At 31.6% G+C, this 21878-nt stretch overlaps 1 protein-coding gene across 3 annotated transcripts in view; it reads right to left on the bottom strand.

The window, feature by feature from the left end:
- Positions 1–2149: 2149 nt before the first annotated feature.
- The window catches only part of LOC143233245 (transcription and mRNA export factor ENY2-like), a 28153-nt gene continuing 8424 nt past the window's right edge, over positions 2150–21878 (bottom strand). For all 3 annotated transcript variants that reach the window (XM_076469239.1, XM_076469236.1, XM_076469238.1), the window contains 4 exons: positions 21631–21711; positions 12356–12426; positions 10028–10102; positions 2150–4805 (listed from right to left, as the gene is read on the bottom strand). In XM_076469239.1, coding sequence (XP_076325354.1) covers positions 4729–4805; positions 10028–10102; positions 12356–12426; positions 21631–21711 — 304 coding nt within the window. In that variant the 3' untranslated portion in view covers positions 2150–4728. The remainder of the gene's footprint in view (positions 4806–10027; positions 10103–12355; positions 12427–21630; positions 21712–21878) is intronic.

The following is a 21878-nucleotide window of genomic DNA, read 5'->3' on the forward strand; positions in this document are numbered from 1 at the left end:
TAGTGAAAAGTGAATATTTTTTTCTTTAGTATTTTATTATATAGTAAATCAAACCAGTGCCACAATCAAAATATTACCATGGTGATGTGAGTTGAAATGTTTTATTAAAACTCAAGTATTTCAATATCAACAGCCCATAAGAATGTGAGAAAATGTATACAAAATATCTATTTAGAAAGAAGAAACTAAAAGTTATTTATTCATATTATTTAGTGGTACAACATAAAAGGCAATCAAACTTTCAAATTGATATATATATATATATATATATATTATAAAACAAACCACAGATTTTGTTTACTGGTTAATTAAAAGCTTCTTCTTGGAAAGTTGTGCACCAGTTTGAAGGGAAGTACTTTTATTTTTGGTTACCATAAAGAACAATTTAAATGTTCAATGATAAACGTTGCTACTTATGTAAAACAAAATGCTATAGAACCAGTAAGATGTTTTTATTTAAACCAACTAAAACTTTACACTGTCACTTCCAGTTTGTGTTTTTGTGGAAAGCTGTAAAGTGAAACATTTAGTATCCAATTAAAATATAAAACTAAATTCTGTGTTATAAATCTTTTTACTTCTAGATTTAATATTCTACTATGTAGAATAGAAGCTAGGTAATGAATAGTTGTCCAAAATAATTGAAGAGATGGAGTGATAGCCACACCAGAATAGTGTGAAGAGTTGTCTTTGGATCTGTACCTTGTCACCTGCTGGGTGTGAAGAGAATGTTGTCTTTGCATCTGTACCTGGTTGCCTGCTGGATGTGAAGGGAATGTTGTCTTTGCATCTGTACCTGGTCGCCTGCTGGATGTGAAGGGAATGTTGTCTTTGCATCTGTACCTGGTCGCCTGCTGGATGTGAAGGGAATGTTGTTTTTGCATGTTACTGGTCACCTTCTGGGTGTGAAGAGAATGTTGTCTTTGCATCTGTACCTGGTCACCTGCTGGATGTGAAGGGAATGTTGTCTTTGCATCTGTACCTGGTTGCCTGCTGGATGTGAAGGGAATGTTGTTTTTGCATGTTACTGGTCGCCTGCTGGATGTGGAGGGAATGTTGTTTTTGCATGTTACTGGTCATCTTCTGGGTGTGAAGAGAATGTTGTCTTTGCATCTGTACCTGGTCACCTGCTGGATGTAAAGGGAATGCTGTCTTTGCACCTGTACCTGGTCACCTGCTCGACGTGAATGGAATGTTTTTTCATGCGTACCTTTCACATTCTCTTTACATCTGTATCTAATATCTAGTCACCTGCTGGATGTGAATAAAATGTCTTTGCATGTGTATTTAGTTATCTGTTGGATGTGAATGGAATGTTGCATCTGTACCTGGACATCTGTTGATTGTGAAGAGAATACTATCCTTGCATCTGTAACTAAAACTGGTAATCCTCTATTCTAGCATCCTTCTGAAGAAAATATGGACCAAAACTTATTAGAGCATAAAAAAAACTAAAAACTGTTCACATCAATATTATAAAAATATATAAGATTTTTCTGTAATAAAGAAAAGCTAGTCATGTTGATACTGTAACATACATGTTAATAATAAAGGCTTGCTGACTGGTGTTTAGAGCTGCTTGCACTAAACAGTTAAGAGTACTGTTTTTTCACGGCAAATAAAAATGAATATAAACTAATAAGATACTTTTCATCTCTAACAAATTTATGAAATAATTGCTGAAAAGTGGAGCTTAACTTACATTTTATTTATTCAAGACAAATTAATACCCTGACTTTTTAGTTAAACCTATCCTATCTGTAGCAAATAGCACATCCCTTTACTACTTGTTTTGTAAATTAAATTATATTTTCAGTGAATGTATTTCTTAATGACTTGTGTACTAAAAGCTCTGTAGGTTGTGTTTTTATGTAAATATTATATATTAACCATGGTTGTTAAAAAATCCTGCATGAGGTGCAGTTTCACCTGAATGCTTTGCAACAATAAAGCATTGTCCTAATAACTGACACCACACACTTTCATGTACTTTGCTTTTGGCCCAAGAGTCAGTTGAGTGAATCACGTGAACACTTGTTTTTAGATCCCAAAATTTTAATCAAACTTTTAAATTAAAATATATAATTAGAAAATTTGATAGTATGTGCAGAAGCAAGTAAATAATGCACAAAACTAGTAAAGCCTTCAATTTTTCCAAAAGTTTTTACAAAATTTATTTTTCTAACATTTGAATAAAAAGATACCCTTGGTATATGATTCTCAAAACAGATATCCTTTCTTCAGAATTTCTGATATTTACTCCATAATCTGTTATCAAAATTTCGGCCAGCTTTGATTTTACAATATTCTTTCAAGATGTGTTATACAAAAAAAGAGCTTTAAAAATAAGATAATTCAATCAAAATTACTTAATCTAAGAGACCGTAATTTCATTTTACAAATGCACTTCAACGATACAACTATTACGACTATGGTTTAGTGAATTTGTTTCTTTAACTTCAACATGATATTTTTCCTGAATGTTACAATATCTCAATCTTGTGTTTTATTATGAAATAATTGGTATCTAGTATTTTCTGTTAAACTTGCCTCAGAAAACAATTTTTCCATGTTTCAAAAAAATTGATATTTTCACCAAAGCTACTAAGGCAATAATTATCCTTTAATAATCCCACACATTTTCATCAAAATTAACAGAAAAATATAGAGTTTATTTCTTAAGACTGAGACATTTATAACATTAATGAAAACTATTGTTTCAAATTTAAATAGCAAAGAACTCTTATTAGCACATAGTAGCAACAATTATAAAGGTGGAGTGCGTTTAGCAACAAGACGTTGTATCTTACATTCAGGGATTTTAGTGGAATTATCTTATTTATAAAGCTCTTTATATATTTTGTAAAAATAGTGAAATATGAGTTGACCGAAATCTTGATAAATTATGTAGTAAATATTTGGAATTTTGATGGAACGGTCTCCATTTTCGGAATACTACACTAAGAACGTCTTGCTGTTGAAATACGTGAAAACAAAAAACAATTTCAAATTTTTGTGAAAAATCAGAGGCTATAGCAGATTTCGTGAAAATGTTAATTTTATTAAACATAGAAAGTGTTTTTTAAAGCAAAACAAGAATAAAAATATTGTGTATGGTTTACTTCCCAAGAAAATGCAAGACTAAGACATAACAATAACAAAAAACATTATATTCCATGAAAGTTAAAAAAGAAAGAACTTTCACTAACACTGAGTAGTAACAATTGAAATACTGGTATGTATTTGGCAAGAAGACATTATGGTCTGTTAGACTGAGAGATTTCCAATGAATTAACTTATTTGTGAAGTTCTTCTGTAAATTTTGAAAGAAATAGTAAAATCAAAACTGGCTGAAACTTTCATAACAGATTCTCATGTAAATATTGGGAATTTTGAGGATATCCATTTTGAGAATCATACACCAAGGGCTTCTTTGTATTTAAATATAAGTAAAAACAAATATTTCACAGTTTATGGGAAAATCAAAGGCTTAGTAGTTTTGATGAAAATATCAATTTCTTGAAACATAGCAAAATGTTTTGTTTTTTTAAAGAACATTTATGAGAAAAATATAAGATACGGTTTATATCCTAAGAAAACTCACATATATTAGTCTTGTTGACAATAAATAATTAACTTTAGTCTTAAAACACCATTTTAGACAATTTAATTAAGGAACTTAAGTGTTACAACATTATTACACTTACAAAACCACTCAACAACAGGTTACCAGTTTGTATAAAATTGAAACAAATACGATTTCATTTGTATTGAACTAACTAGATATTGGTTACTTCTTAACAAGTTAATTGTTTAATTATCCGTTGTATAAACTCACCTTATTAATTCTCAGATTATTAACAAATTCCTACTAAAAAAAGTAATGCATGAATATTTTATAGACCACATAAGATATATTAATATATTCTTAAAAATATACCATTGTAGAAGGTGAGGCTTATACATATTATTCAGGAAATTATTCCCATTTTTTTCATACATACAACACTTCAATTACTAAAGCCTAAAATATGTTGGTATTAAACAGCAATAGGTGTACATAATTTAGAAAAGAATTTGCAACCAAAGATCAAATAGATCTAGTGTCATCTGCTTCTCAGCTAACCTTCGACAAAATTATTTTTGAACATTCTTACGATTACACAAAAATAAGTCATGTTAAATACACAATAAAAACAATAACATTTTTGCTGTTACTTATGTTGTTCATAATGGAAAGAGCTTTGTTTGCTTGTTTACTGGAAAGCTACTAGCCATCCACAATTTTGAAGTAATAGACTAGAGGGAAGGCAGCTAGTCAACACCACTTACTGCTGGCTCTTGGTCTATTTCTAACAACAAATAGTGAGAATGTGAGTCACATTTTAATGCTTTCAAGACTGAAAAGGCATGTTTGGGGATGGGATTCAAACCTGTGACCTTCAGTCGAATGCCTCAACCACCAGGCCATGTCAAGACAATGGGAAAGAAGAATGAAACAAAAAGAAAAAGCAAATCAGTTTCACAATGAACTATTTTATTACAAGAAATTTGTAGGTACCTCAAAGCATTCAGTGAAACAACTTTACTGTTGTAATATCTTAAAACAATTAGATAATGTTTGATGTGATGAATGATGCATCTAAAACGTGCCAAAAAACTAATAAAGCAGTCAATGAACCTAAGTTAATTCTGTACATTATTATACTTATAATCAATACTGTTGTTTCAGATCTTTGTCTGCTGAGCCAGAAATGTCCTTATTCTTTGTAAAAGTTCTCTCTTCACTGCATCTGGGACCAAGGCTAAAACAAGAGAAAATAACCATTATGTTTTGTCTTTTCGTATGAAGCAGATGGTGTGCGTTTGTTACTACATACCACAGATGTGACGTTTAAAATAAAACATTTATTCACAATTGCCTAAAATGTTCTCACAGTTAAAATAAGTGTTATTGATTCTTAAAACTTAAAGATGTATAAAAGAAGTTTCCAGAAGTTATAATAATGAGAAACCCACTTGTATGTATTCTAAAGACAGTTAATATGGGTATTTAAAACAATAATTGAAACAAAATACAGAATAATGTTGACCTCCTTAGGTCATTTTCAGGTTAACAAAAAGGAAGTTAAATCATTTCTCTGAACTTTATTGCAATTAAAGGTTTAATACCCATACCAACCATCTTTAGAATACAAATTTTCAGTAGCTTCCATACATAGTATCAAGTGATGCTTTATAGATACAAACAAGTATATATATTCATTGGCACAAATAATTCATTTTAAATAGTTATATCATCAACTGATCATACTTTTTACAGAAGTTTTCTGAAAAATAGCATTCTCATAATTTCTGAAAGATTTTATGTTAATATTTATTCAAGAATACATTATCCTAATAGAAAACATAGTTTCAAAATACTAAAAGTATTGTCTTGATATTCTCCATTGGAAGTCTATAACTGTTATACAGAATTATCAACTATCACATAATTCATAGTTCTACTGAAAAAAAATTTCTAGAAATACACTCTGACACTTAAAGTTTAAAAAAAATGAATTTTTAAACATTTCAGTAATATAGGATCTACATAACAAGAAGGTAGCATAATATTCACAACAGATCCCTATTACCTATAGTTCGTGGTTTTTCCAGATCCCTATCTCAATTACATATAGCTAGTGGTTTTTCCAGATCCCTATTTCAATTACCTATAGTTAGTGGTTTTTCCAGATCCCTATCTCAATTACCTATAGTTAGTGTTTTTCCAGATCCCTATCTCAATTACATATAGCTAGTGGTTTTTCCAGATCCCTATCTCAATTACCCATAGTTAGTGGTTTTTCAAGATCCCTATCTCAATTACCTATAGTTAGTGGTTTTTCCAGATCCCTATCTCAATTACCTATAGTTAGTGGTTTCTCCACCTGATGCAAAAGCAAAAGTTGCAAAAAATAATGGTTGTACCAAAATATATCTACCAATTTGGGTCAGGTATATTTTTATATGTATATCTATTTTTATAGAAATAATGTTTAGTGCATGGAACAGTAAAGCATTATAAAAAAAAAAGCTGTACTGTAGTAAGTAAATGACTGTGCCTTAAGGCTGTAGTGTAGCAACCGAGTGGCTGTGTCTTAAAGCTGTAGTGTATTAAGTGAATGACTGCGTCTTAAAGCTGTAGTGCATTAAGTGAATGACTGCGTCTTAAAGCTGTAGTGTATTAAGTGAATGACTGCGTCTTAAAGCTGTAGTGTATTAAGTGAATGACTGCGTCTTAAAGCTGTAGTGTATTAAGTGAATGACTGTGTCTTAAAGCTGTAGTGTATTAAGTGAATGACTGCGTCTTAAAGCTGTAGTGTATTAAGTGAATGACTGTGTCTTAAAGCTGTAGTGTATTAAGTGAATGACTGTGTCTTAAAGCTGTAGTGTATTAAGTGAATGACTGTGTCTTAAAGCTGCAGTGTATTAGGTGAATGACTGTCTTAAAGCTGCAGTGTATTAAGTGAATGACTGTCTTAAAGCTGCAGTGTATTAAGTGAATGACTGTGTCTTAAAGCTGTAGTGTATTAAGTGAATGACTGTGTCTTAAAGCTGTAGTGTATTAAGTGAATGACTGTCTTAAAGCTGTAGTGTATTAAGTGAATGACTGTCTTAAAGCTGTAGTGTATTAAGTGAATGACTGCGTCTTAAAGCTGTAGTGTATTAAGTGAATGACTGTGTCTTAAAGCTGTAGTGTATTAAGTGAATGACTGTGTCTTAAAGCTGTAGTGTATTAAGTGAATGACTGTTTCTTAAAGCTGTAGTGTATTAAGTGAATGACTGTGTCTTAAAGCTGTAGTGTATTAAGTGAATGACTGTGTCTTAAAGCTGCAGTGTATTAGGTGAATGACTGTCTTAAAGCTGCAGTGTATTAAGTGAATGACTGTCTTAAAGCTGCAGTGTATTAAGTGAATGACTGTGTCTTAAAGCTGTAGTGTATTAAGTGAATGACTGTGTCTTAAAGCTGTAGTGTAGTAAGTGAATGACTGTGTCTTAAAGCTGTAGCATAGTAAGTGAATGACTGTGTCTTAAAGCTGTAGCGTAGTAAGTGAATGACTGTCTTAAAGCTGTATTGTAGTAAGTGAATGACTGTCTTAAAGCTGTAGTGTATTAAGTGAATGACTGTGTCTTAAAGCTGTAGTGTATTAAGTGAATGACTGTCTTAAAGCTGTAGTGTATTAAGTGAATGACTGTGTCTTAAAGCTGTAGTGTATTAAGTGAATGACTGTCTTAAAGCTGTAGTGTATTAAGTGAATGACTGTCTTAAAGCTGTAGTGTAGTAAGTGAATGACTGTGTCTTTACTTGTAAACAATTAAATGAGGTTATGCACATGCTAGTTCTATTAAATGAAAGGTGTATTATGAAATATATAACATTCAATTTCTTAGGTTGAATGTATGATAATTACTCAGAGAAATCAGATTTGAAGTAAAAGTGATTACATCTTTGTTAAAAAAAAATAGGCCAAGAAAGAGTTGTGGCACATAGTGAATGAAACAAAAAATCTATTGTCAAGAAAATAACTATCGAACTTCTGTCAATAAATACCACAATAAAACAAAGTTTACAACTGAAAGCATTTTGGATTTTTATAATTTAAACAGGTAATTACTAGTGAAATACTAAATGCCTTTTCTTGTAGAGTTGCTCTCATACTGGTGATGATCACGTGGCTTTTGGTTCAGGATGTCCTTGACATGTTAAAACTTATCCAGCATGAACCACTCTCTCACCTTCCATATGACTCACTGCTCATATGTCATGAGAACTTACATAACTGCTGCTTTTCTGCCAGGTTTGTTAGATGTAGTTGTGATAAAGAAACATATTTCTTGATCCTGAATAAGTGGATGGGAAAGTATTCTAGAGGTAAGCACCTGTTTGAAAATAATTTTCATTCCAAAAATGTACAATTCAAATCAAGCAGATTTACCTCTATATACTAAAAGCAGGAATACCCATATTTAGATGGAGGGAACTAGAACAATGGTTTACTAAATGTAGGGCTCTTTTAGAGAAGGATAACAATATATAGCACAATAAATGATAGATATGATCAAACAGAATCCAAAAACAGGGTAAAAACCAATGAATTGAGTTCTTGGAAGAATTGAGAGAAATAAGTCAGTTTCATATTACAACAGAACAAAATGAGAGTGTTAAAACAGAAAGTATTCTACCCACCAAGACACATCATTTCATATTACAACAGAACAAAATGTGAGTGCTAAAACAGAAAGTATTCTACCCACAAAGGCACATCATTTCCCTAGTCATCCCTAGGAGTAGTGTACATTCTTAGGAGTGATGTCATAACAAGTAAGCAAAGTAGGAACATAATGTCTTATAATGGAAGGCTCTCAGGTGACCAGTAATAACTAATGAATTGAATTGCTACTTGGGTTAAGTCACCCTACATTGTCATTTAGAAGGCACAGAACTGTCCAATTAAGTGAAAAGAAATTCAGAAATACTCAACATTTGGCTTGAAAATCCTAAAAAGATGTAATGGGAACACCAAATGAGGTTAAGAAATATAAATAAATAAAAGCAGTAAGGTGATCACCATTCCAGATGAAACTATGAGACATCATATGGACACCTGACATTTTATCTATTCTGTTGCCTCTCGATGATATGCAATAAGAACATGCACATGCAGGTTGGTAAGGTACCTTCCAAGGCAACATCAGTCATCAGATAGATTCTCTGTCCACTTCCAAAGAGTATCACACACTGATGGAGCACCAGTAGAGGGCATAATTTTGTTTAGAGCAACTACAGAGGTATGTGTAATATAAAAGTCCCAACTGAACAAATTCATTTATAAGGTTTTTTTGAAAAAAATAAAAAATGCGAAGCACTAACAGTAAAAATATTATAACGTCTTCTGCCTGATGCAAACAATAAAACAAAATATGTTCTGAAGAAAAGATAGAAGAGCAAAAGCTAAAGGTTCATAGGGAAAGAGGCCGAGAAATGTAAGATTAAACCCAAGTTCTGTTTAAGACATTGTCTAGGAACTTAGTCATTGAAAATGAAAGAATAAGATTATTTGAACAATGGAGATTGATAGCTTCTGAATTTGGTAGATAAGGCAGCTCTGTAATAAGCCAGGAAAAACAACATGAAGAAAGAAGCTGTTTCAGTTGGGCTACAAGATGTTGAAAATTGCATGATTGTATTTTCTTAATAGGTTAATTATTCAATTCTACAACAATAGGAAAGATAATATGAGCCACTCTGTGAAAGAATCCAGATTAGCCATGGTATCAAGTCTTTCAACAATGTTGCATAATTTTTGTTGTTGTGGGATTGTTAGTTAAGATAACATAGCCATCAAAAGTGTGTGACTGTTAGTTAAGATGGCAGTCATCAAAAAGCAACTTGTTATCAATACTTCATGTATAAAACTACATATCACTAAATATACTTACTTTTGTAAAATAAGGTTTCTAATAGGCCATGCTGACAAACTAACCACCATTTATTTTTGTTTGTTCAAGTGGATCCCTATAATTTTGTCACTTGAAAAAGAGTTAAACATATTTCTTGTTCTCAGGTCTTTAATAACATGCTAGTTCCTTTTATTTACTATCAACATACTGTGTTTATACAGCATTCACTGAACTTTCAATACTATCAACATACTGTGTTTATACAGCATTTACTGCACTTTCAATCTTCATGTAAACAAAACAAGTCAGTTTATCACTTACAATTAAAACCAAAATGTCAAAACAAACACACAATACCCTTTTAAAAGATGTAAAAATGAACACATAATACTCTTTTAAAAGATGTCAAAACAAACACATACCTTTTGAAAACATGTCAAAATAAATACATAATACCCTTTCAAAATATGTCAAAATAAATACATAATACCCTTTCAAAATATGTCAAAATAAACACATACCTCTTCAAAACATGTCAAAATAAACACATACCTCTTCAAAATATGTCAAAATAAACACATACCTCTTCCCTTTGGGGTGATTTCAGCAACAAGATCATCCACAGTAACATTTTCAACACCTTTCTCTTTAACAATATCTGTGGCAAAAGGTACAATGTTCAGAAACCTTTTAAAATGTCAGTAACACAACTGTTTATGTCAAATGTTACTTCAAAATAAAGATGCTAAAATCAAAAAGATTTATCACAGAAAAATTATACAAAGTCCAAATCAAATACACAACTTTTGTGATAGCAATTTATTATAGTTCCACAATGCTTGGAAATGTACAGAACTAATATAAAGTTAACTGGCCAATTCTAATATGTAATTTTGAAACTAATATTTAATAATTGATGTGAAAAACCACTGCACTACATCATAAAATAAGTGACATCAGGAAATGTTGATAATTGAATTTGTATACCAAAGGCTACATCAAACATGTAAGGTTTCATTCTGCTTTTAGAAATGATTCACAGTGCATCATTTGTGAACATTAAGATTATCCCATAAAGCATTATTACAGGTATGGTTGAAACTTTAACATTCTACCATTGTAAAGTGGTTGAACAAAAGACTTTATCAGAATAAATTTGATCAGACAGTACTGGTTGCTCATACACCTTGTAATGGTCACCCTACATGACAAATATGTATTATTGAGTTCAGTTCAAAAGTCCTGAGAAACTAAATTCTGTAGTTTTTCCAAATGTGTCAAAAAAGGCATAATAATTCCACAGAGTACCCAATCTCATGATATTTTATGAATGAAATTCAAGTCTTACTTTAGTAAATAAAAATTTAAATGTTTTTGTTTTAGACTCAGAACATAAGTTTATTTATTAACATTTCTGTTTATCTTATATCTATAAATAAGATATTCATGAGAGTATAGTTACAATTACATATGCTGTCAAATTGTTCTGCCTAATTCCAATGAATTAACAAAATGTTTATGCAGTTTTACATCATAACAGATGTCAAAAGTGGTTCCAGTCCATATGGTATGACAATTAAAAATGTTTCATGAAAAACAAAAAAGTTACTAGAAAGTATTGATATTGCATGAGCAACATATCCAAGCATTAGCTACCTCTGAAACTGATGATGTTGCATAAGCAACATATCCAAGCATTAGCTACCTCTGAAACTGATGATGTTGCATAAGCAACATATCCAAGCATTAGCTACCCCTGAAACTACTGATGTTGCATAAGCAACTCATCTGAGTGTAAGCTACCAATGAAACTACTGGTGTTGCATAAGCAACACATATGAGCATAAGCTACCATTAAAACTACTGGTGTTGCATAAACAACCATTGAAACTACTGGCATTGCATAAGCAACACATCCGAGCATAAGCTACCATTCCAGAAAGATTAAAGCATATACTATATATTTAGTCATTTTAATTTATTAGTTTTCAATATTTTACTATCAAACAGGAGATATGAATTCAAACAGGGAATACTTGACTAAAGTAAAGTATCACGTACTTGTTATGAAACATTTTTCAGTGAGGCCACATATAGATAAAATACTGCCCACTGACTCTCTGCCAGATCTACCTAACCAAGCAATAACACATCTTGATATCAAAGGGTATTGTAAATGGATTATGCTTTAAAATCTAGTGTGTGTAAGTATTTTTCTCAGGACTTACACTTGTTAAAATCCACACATTTTAAAGAATTAAACTAGCCAATTGCAATGACCACAAACAGTAACACTATATTACTGTACAGTTTGAAACTGATTTGATGTTATGGATTAGAAACTGTTGTGGTTCAGTTCCTAAATATAAAAATGTACATTTTCACTTTAACTTGTTAAATTCAAAAAGAGATAAGGGCTTCAGCTGTGAAAGATCAAATCATTCTTCTACATATATTTTACTTTACTAATCTATTGTTTTCTTGAGTTGGTATGTCCACTTGTAAACAAGTTTAGTGTACATTCTTATTTCAATGTGATAAAAACCATTTTAAAACTTTGGTACTTTCCATGTGCAAAAAATTAAACAGATTTGATCAACATTATTTATTGTGAACTTGTATATTTGTTTGTGCATGTACACACACACACACATAGTATTCATAGATCTCAGCAGCATATTCTCATTTGCATGGACTATGCTACTACTAGACTATTTGTTGTCATGTGCAAAGATATAGATGTGGGCTACCAGTACTGTATCCATTACAATTATCAAAACTCTATTTGTTGCACTATAAGCCATCAGACTTACTACTTGGCCAGCAAAGGCTACCTTAATTCAGCTTTTGATATCATAGTCTGGAAGAAACAACTGTATCTTGTTATATCTTTACGTGTGAGTTACCATACCTTTACAATAGGCTTTCATTTGATCTTTCCACCCACATTCAATAAGGCGTGTTCGTAACAGCTCCCTTAATCTGTAAGATCAGTAAAGATACATATTAATTAGAATATCTTGTTCAATTAAACAACCTCTGTTAAAAGGTTTATAATAAAAATTTAAATCTGAACTAAATATACCTATATTTACATTACATTAATACAGTTAAGACACTTTTGTTTTCAAACTTGGTTTTATGTTACCTCTCATACCAGCTGTCTACAGGCTAAAACAGCCACCAAGCAATTAGGAAAGTTGGAAAAATAATGTGACAAAGAGGGCAGTAAAATGTACTATTGGAATGGTATTTGTTAAAAATACAGAAAATGAGATATAGAGGGAAATAAAAATGTCCAATCATTAGTCATTTTTGACATTTCTTTGTTCTTAGTATTGTTTTAGCAAAGGTCAGGCAGCTGCCGTGACTGTTTTGGAATTTCACGCAAAGCTACACGAGGGCTATCTGCGCTAGCCATCCCTAATTTAGCAGTGTAAGACCAGAGGGAAGACAGCTAGTCATCACCACCCACTGCCAACTCTTGGGCTACTCTTTTACCAACAAATAGTGGGATCAACCGTTACATTATAATGCCCCCACAATTCAAAGAGCAAGCATGTTTGGTACAACAGGGATTTGAACCCGTGACCCTCAAATTACGAGTCAAATGCCTTAACCCACCTGGCAATGTTGGGCCAGCTGCTGTGACATCTTACATGATCTGAGATCTTACATTTCTAACAATTTCACTGTCAGTTACCAGCAGTTTGTAGACTGAAAATAATAGTTGTAACTGTGACAGAAATTAGTGGGTGAACTAAAAATAACATAAAAACGATTATAAGTTATAAGCAAGCATCAAGTATATAATGGATTATTATTATATCTTAATGTTTGAAAGATTATTTAACTAAGTGCAATTTATCTGTGTTAATAAACATAGGTACTCTCTATAAACATGATCCTGAGAAGTTAGTGACTACTGAAGCTATGAACTGGTTGAATGTTAAACCAATTCATTTCATGAGACAGAAGAGTTTAAGTACTGTTGTTTTGGTGTGTTTGTGTGTAAACACCAAAACACACAAAATGCTAGAATACAGAAAGCCAAAATAATAAACAATTACCTTTAACTTCATGATACAAGCAAAGATATTTGAATTTTTTTCAAAATTTCACTTCTTGTAAAGTAAACAAATAAGCTTTGAGCCTAATTATACACTTTGAAGGTACACCTTGCTCTTTGAGGTTGGAATAAAAAAGTAATTTTAATAACATTGGTTTTGCCAATTTTAAATATTTAAAGCTTTAATTTCTGACTAACTTGAAGTTACTTCCAATTGAAGCTATATTATTGCACATTCATGTAAAAACAAAAAATACAGGCACAAATAGTAAGAATTATATTACAAACTGTATCATTATCAGATAACTTGCTTTTAATCCTGTTAGGTTACGGTATACAAAATGAATTTATATAGTTCAGTTAAATACTACATAATAATCCTATAAGATGTGCCACTAGGTTATTGACAACTCATGTGAAGACTAGTTACTTCTTGAGAGACAGAGTTCCTTTACTAATGTAATCAGTAGCCACCTGGTTGCATTACTGGTTCTTCATCTTTAGTTTTTCTCAACTAACCATATGCATTTCCTCTTAATGGATGTAAAGACATTCCATGGTTACTGCTTTTAACCTATTAATACAGAACAGTTGATATCCTGCCTACAGGGGAGTTTTTATGAGCTTATAAGCTTCCTTGATTAGCTTTGGCCCCTACAATGTTTGGCACATACAGCCAGGTGATGATCTTATCTTATAGTTGTTCTGCCATTTACCAGGGAACAGACCAATCTCAATTTTATGCAGCACAACCTGTCAATATGTCACAATTTTATGTTAGAGGCACTTTCTATTTGTGATTTCTGCTTTCAACAATCCAGAGAAAAGCCTGCTTTACAGCTTATAACTCTATCCTCATGCTGCTTGTGGGAACATTAAATACCCAACCAGTTTTATGCAGAATGTTGTTGCTCTATGAGATAATGAATGTCCAACCAGCTTTCTGACTACCTGTGGTGTGTAAAACATCTGTGGTATGTAATTAGATACTGATAGATGTTTCACTACCTCACCCTCTGCCCTATTCCACATTGGGGAAACCTGAGGTTTGTTAGTGACAAATTACTGACAGGTGAATGCATATTACCCACCAGCCCAACTCTGTCTTCTGAAGTATCTTTTTGATAATCTCCTGTTTCTGCAAGTTCACTGTAAATACAGAATGTCCATGTTGGAAAGGACAGTGGTTCAATGATGGAAAACAAGATCTTTACAATGTGAATAATCTTGCTCATAAACACTGATGGTGTTGAGGCCTTGATGGGGTGACTGAAGTACACTCTGTAACCAGTATTAAACCGGTGTTTTGTATCTTATCTAACTTCTAGCACTTAAGACTGTCTGTGGATTATGAATTGCCAAAGAACATTACCTGCTTACAGTCTATTTTCTGCTGCAATTTTAAGTGCATTAATGCCTGTGGTATCATTGATTAACATGGTGTAAATGTCACTGGTGAAACTGAGTTGTCTGTTAAAAGTTACTCATAGTATTTCTTCCAGGAGAATAACAGTGCCCACAAAGAATGGCTTGTTTTTACAATATGTTGTTCATTATTAACCACAAAGTGACACAAAGAGCTATCTGTGCTCTGCCCACCATGGGTATTAAAACCCTATTTCTAGCAGTGTAAGCCTGCAGACATATAACTGTGCCACTAGGGGGCCTTTACAACATGTCTGTTGTTGAGTGTGTGGAATATAAATTTCAATAACATACACAAAACAACCTATGCTCTACAACTTCAGTTAGAAGTCAGAAGTTATACAAATGCATCAAAACTAGAAATATTATCACAAAACACATTAAAGTAGTACCATGCAGTAAGGACAAAGCATATGTACATAAATAGAGCCTGAGCAAAGCAGAGGAAATGTCTCTAATCTACATGCTTGTAACTACTCCAGAGAAAAAATTATGTATTCAACAGTATTTACATATTTCATGGTGAACATGTATCTACAAGTATGACTTTGGAATTATTTTTCAATTAATTTATATAATTAATTATATAAGTATGACTTTGGAATTATTTTTCAATTAATTTATATAATTAATTATATAAGTATGACTTTAGAATTATTTTTCAATTAATTTATATAATTAATTATATAAGTATGACTTTAGAATTATTTTTCAATTAATTTATATAATTTTGCCAATTTTTGCTTAAGTAACACAAATTTTATATAAACTATTGACCTAATGGTTCATCTAATTAGAGCTTGGTTGCACCTTACTTCCTTATCCACCACAATAAAAGAAACATCTAGCTGAATATGTTATAGACTTCAAATGTTTTTCTAACTATTATAGTTTTGCAGTTGTTTTCTGCATGTACAAAGTATTTCAGGAAAATAAACCTAGATATTTTAATTTTCTTTCCACTTTTCTTATACTTCATGACATATCTCAGGTTTATGATAAAAGCTTTATTATATATGCATTTTTTTTCATATAATAATAACAATTAACTATCACAAAATATTTACTGTTTCATTTTGCTTACATGTGTACTTAGACCATTAAGTGGGTTTCTTCCTACAAATTTGCACAAAACTACTGATCTAACTGGACTAATCCTTCATTTAAAAAAATGGTCCCAAGATTTCATGTGATAAACTACTAAAGATTCTTATCACAGTGTATGATAAATAATCAGTGAAGAGTAAAAAAGCATTACGTTTTGGCTCTCACTTAAAAACCATTACAACTTTTGTATGTGACCTTGTATGCTAACTTCTTAATCAGGATCAGAGAAAAGAAATTATTATTTATTCTAGAAAAGCAAAGACTGTACCATGTTTATTAGTTGGCATAACAACTTGTATTGGTACTACATAACCTCTTTCTAAATGTTAAAATCATGATAATACAAGACCTTTTTTTAATTGCACATGAGTTGATTTATTTTAATATTAGCATCATAAAACAAAATATCTGCTTTTAAACAAGAAGTTGTTGGTTAGATGGAAGTTTAGAAAAACACATATTCAACAACAAATATAATGCCCCCACAGCAGAAAAAAACACTCAAATTTTGAATCACAAGACAACCACCCTATCTTAGAAATCACTGGGCCACCCAGCTCAAAGAATAACAAACCTGAACTAATAAAATGATAATAATAATAATTGTCAAGCTGTAATCCTAGTGTCACAATGATAATAATAATAATTGTCAAACTGTAATCCCAGTATCACAATGATAATGATAACTGTTAAGCTGTAATCCTAGTGTCACAATGATAATAATAACTGTTAAGCTGTAGTCCTAGTGTCACAATGATAATAATAACTGTTAAGCTGTAGTCCTAGTGTCACAATGATAATAATAACTGTTAAGCTGTAATCCTAGTGTCACAATGATAATAATAACTGTTAAGCTGTAGTCCTAGTGTCACAATGATAATAATAATAACTGTTAAGCTGTAGTCCTAGTGTCACAATGATAATAATAATAACTGTTAAGCTGTAATCCTAGTGTCACAATGATAATAATAACTGTTAAGCTGTAATCCTAGTGTCACAATGATAATAATAACTGTTAAGCTGTAATCCTAGTGTCACGATGATAATAATAACTGTTAAGCTATAATCCTAGTGTCACAATGATAATAATAACTGTTAAGCTGTAGTCCTAGTGTCACAATGATAATAATAACTGTTAAGCTGTAGTCCTAGTGTCACAATGATAATAGTAACTGTCAAGCTATAATCCTAGTGTCACAATGATAATAATAATAACTGTCAAGCTATAATCCTAGTGTCACAATGATAATAATAATAACTGTCAAGCTATAATCCTAGTGTCACAATGATAATAATAATAACTGTTAAGCTGTAATCCTAGTGTCACAATGATAATAATAACTGTTAAGCTATAATCCTAGTGTCACAATGATAATAATAATAACTGTTAAGCTATAATCCTAGTGTCACAATGATAATAATAATAACTGTTAAGCTGTAATCCTAGTGTCACAATGATAATAATAACTGTTAGGCTGTAGTCCTAGTGTCACAATGATAATAATAACTGTCAAGCTATAATCCTAGTGTCACAATGATAATAATAATAACTGTTAAGCTGTAATCCTAGTGTCACAATGATAATAATAATAACTGTTAAGCTATAATCCTAGTGTCACAATGATAATAATAATAACTGTTAAGCTGTAATCCTAGTGTCACAATGATAATAGTAACTGTCAAGCTATAATCCTAGTGTCACAATGATAATAACTGTCAAGCTGTAATCCTAGTGTCACAATGATAATAATAACTGTTAAGCTGTAATCCTGGTGTCACAGTGATAATAATAACTGTCAAGCTGTAATCCTAGTGTCACAATGATAATAATAACTGTTAAGCTGTAGTCCTAGAGTCACAATGCTAATAATATTAACTGTTAAGCTGTAGTCCTAGAGTCACAATGATAATAATAACTGTTAAGCTGTAATCCTAGTGTCACAATGATAATAATAACTGTTAAGCTGTAGTCCTAGTGTCACAATGATAATAATAACTGTTAAGCTGTAGTCCTAGTGTCACAATGATAATAGTAACTGTCAAGCTATAATCCTAGTGTCACAATGATAATAATAATAATAACTGTTAAGCTGTAGTCCTAGTGTCACAATGATAATAGTAACTGTCAAGCTATAATCCTAGTGTCACAATGATAATAATAATAACTGTCAAGCTATAATCCTAGTGTCACAATGATAATAATAATAACTGTTAGGCTGTAATCCTAGTGTCACAATGATAATAATAATAACTGTTAAGCTGTAATCCTAGTGTCACAATGATAATAATAACTGTTAAGCTGTAGTCCTAGTGTCACAATGATAATAATAACTGTTAAGCTGTAATCCTAGTGTCACAATGATAATAATAACTGTTAAGCTGTAATCCTAGTGTCACAATGATAATAATAACTGTTAAGCTGTAATCCTAGTGTCACAATGATAATAATAACTGTTAAGCTGTAGTCCTAGTGTCACAATGATAATAATAACTGTCAAGCTGTAATCCTAGTGTCACAATGATAATAATAACTGTTAAGCTGTAATCCTAGTGTCACAATGATAATAATAACTGTTAAGCTGTAGTCCTAGTGTCACAATGATAATAATAACTGTCAAGCTATAATCCTAGTGTCACAATGATAATAATAATAACTGTTAAGCTGTAATCCTAGTGTCACAATGATAATAATAACTGTTAAGCTATAATCCTTGTGTCACAATGATAATAATAATAACTGTTAAGCTGTAATCCTAGTGTCACAATGATAATAATAACTGTTAAGCTGTAGTCCTAGTGTCACAATGATAATAATAACTATTAAGCTGTAATCCTTGTGTCACAATGATAATAATAACTGTTAAGCTGTAATCCTAGTGTCACAATGATAATAACTGTCAAGCTGTAATCCTGGTGTCACAGTGATAATAATAACTGTTAAGCTGTAATCCTAGTGTCACAATGATAATAATAACTGTTAAGCTGTAATCCTGGTGTCACAGTGATAATAATAACTGTCAAGCTGTAATCCTAGTGTCACAGTGATAATAACTGTCAAGTTGTAATCCTAGTGTCACAGTGATAATAATAACTGTCAAGCTGTAATCCTAGTGTCACAGTGATAATAACTGTCAAGCTGTAATCCTAGTGTCACAGTGATAATAATAACTGTCAAGCTGTAATCCTAGTGTCACAGTGATAATAATAACTGTCAAGCTGTAATCCTAGTGTCACAGTGATAATAACTGTCAAGCTGTAATCCTGGTGTCACAGTGATAATAACTGTCAAGCTGTAATCCTGGTGTCACAGTGATAATAATAACTGTCAAGCTGTTATCCTGGTGTCACAGTGATAATAACTGTTAAGCTGTAATCCTGGTGTCACAGTGATAATAATAACTGTCAAGCTGTAATCCTGGTGTCACAGTGATAATAATAACTGTCAAGCTGTAATCCTAGTGTCACAATGATAATAATAACTGTTAAGCTGTAATCCTGGTGTCACAGTGATAATAATAATAACTGTCAAGTTGTAATCCTAGTGTCACAGTGATAATAATAACTGTCAAGCTGTAATCCTAGTGTCACAGTGATAATAATAATAACTGTCAAGCTGTAATCCTGGTGTCACAGTGATAATAATAACTGTCAAGCTGTAATCCTGGTGTCACAGTGATAATAATAACTGTCAAGCTGTAATCCTAGTGTCACAATGATAATAATAACTGTCAAGCTGTAATCCTAGTGTCACAATGATAATAATAACTGTCAAGCTGTAATCCTAGTGTCACAATGATAATAATAACTGTCAAGCTGTAATCCTGGTGTCACAATGATAATAATAACTGTCAAGCTGTAATCCTAGTGTCACAATGATAATAATAACTGTCAAGCTGTAATCCTGGTGTCACAATGATAATAATAACTGTCAAGCTGTAATCCTAGTGTCACAATGATAATAATAACTGTCAAGCTGTAATCCTGGTGTCACAATGATAATAATAACTGTCAAGCTGTAATCCTGGTGTCACAGTGATAATAATAACTGTTAAGCTGTAATCCTAGTGTCACAATGATAATAATAACTGTCAAGCTGTAATCCTGGTGTCACAATGATAATAATAACTGTCAAGCTGTAATCCTAGTGTCACAATGATAATAATAACTGTCAAGCTGTAATCCTGGTGTCACAATGATAATAATAACTGTCAAGCTGTAATCCTGGTGTCACAATGATAATAATAACTGTCAAGCTGTAATCCTAGTGTCACAATGATAATAATAACTGTCAAGCTGTAATCCTGGTGTCACAATGATAATAATAACTGTCAAGCTGTAATCCTAGTGTCACAATGATAATAATAACTGTTAAGCTGTTATCCTGGTGTCACAGTGATAATAATAACTGTTAAGCTGTAGTCCTAGTGTCACAATGATAATAATAACTGTTAAGCTGTAGTCCTAGTGTCACAATGATAATAGTAACTGTCAAGCTATAATCCTAGTGTCACAATGATAATAATAATAATAACTGTTAAGCTGTAGTCCTAGTGTCACAATGATAATAATAACTGTCAAGCTGTAATCCTAGTGTCACAGTGATAATAATAATAACTGTCAAGCTGTAATCCTGGTGTCACAGTGATAATAATAACTGTCAAGCTGTAATCCTGGTGTCACAGTGATAATAATAACTGTCAAGCTGTAATCCTAGTGTCACAATGATAATAATAACTGTCAAGCTGTAATCCTGGTGTCACAGTGATAATAATAACTGTCAAGCTGTAATCCTGGTGTCACAGTGATAATAATAACTGTCAAGCTGTAATCCTTGTGTCACAGTGATAATAACTGTCAAGCTGTAATCCTAGTGTCACAGTGATAATAACTGTCAAGCTGTAATCCTAGTGTCACAGTGATAATAACTGTCAAGCTGTAATCCTAGTGTCACAGTGATTATAACTGTCAAGTTGTAATCCTAGTGTCACCACATTACAGTCTTATTACTTACCATAGCAGTCCTTATTGTAAAACTTGTACATGAAAGTTTCAGTTTTAACCACTGGTAGGAATTTTTGTTTACTGTGTTCAAAGTTAATTCAGTTTCTATATGTTTAGTCTTTGATCAGTTTATGTTGATAAGTACAACTCGACTAGCACCATTAAACTAAAACCTAATAGGTGCACTGATTTATATTTCTGAAACTAAAACTTGCAGAACTATCTAATTTTTAAAGTTTGTTGTTGACTTGATATTAAAGATGTCAAAGAAAATGCATATACAATTTACACAACAAAGAAATATTTTAGGTTTTACTTTAAAAATGCTATGGTAGTCACATTATACTATATCTAGGAACACACACACTTATGCATCACAATATACCATGTTATGATCCTTAAATAAAATAACAATGACCATTTTAAACAGTCATATATACAAACACATTTGCACAACTTGGATTTTTAGACACTTTTTTGAAACATGCAAAAATCTGAAGGTATTTTTACATGAAAGATATAGTAGCTTATAATAAAATATAACAATAATATATAATAATAAAACAGAGGTTTCCCAGTCTTACCTTTCTCGCTCACCAGTTTCTATTAATTTCTGATTAACTGCTGTTTTCATTTGAAGATCTTTTAGTTTTTTATCTTGAGGACTATGAAAACAAACATGATAAAACATAAGAGAAAGGCTTAATACAAGTGAATATTCTAGATGATTTGATCTGTTATGCAAGTTTGGTAGTTAGATATAGTTGAATGAGTAATCAAACAAAATTAAATGAAAACAGATGTAAACATTTAGGATAAATAATTGTAACTT

The sequence above is a fragment of the Tachypleus tridentatus genome, chromosome 12, assembly GCF_004210375.1.
Source record: "Tachypleus tridentatus isolate NWPU-2018 chromosome 12, ASM421037v1, whole genome shotgun sequence".
Lineage (NCBI taxonomy): Eukaryota > Metazoa > Arthropoda > Merostomata > Xiphosura > Limulidae > Tachypleus > Tachypleus tridentatus.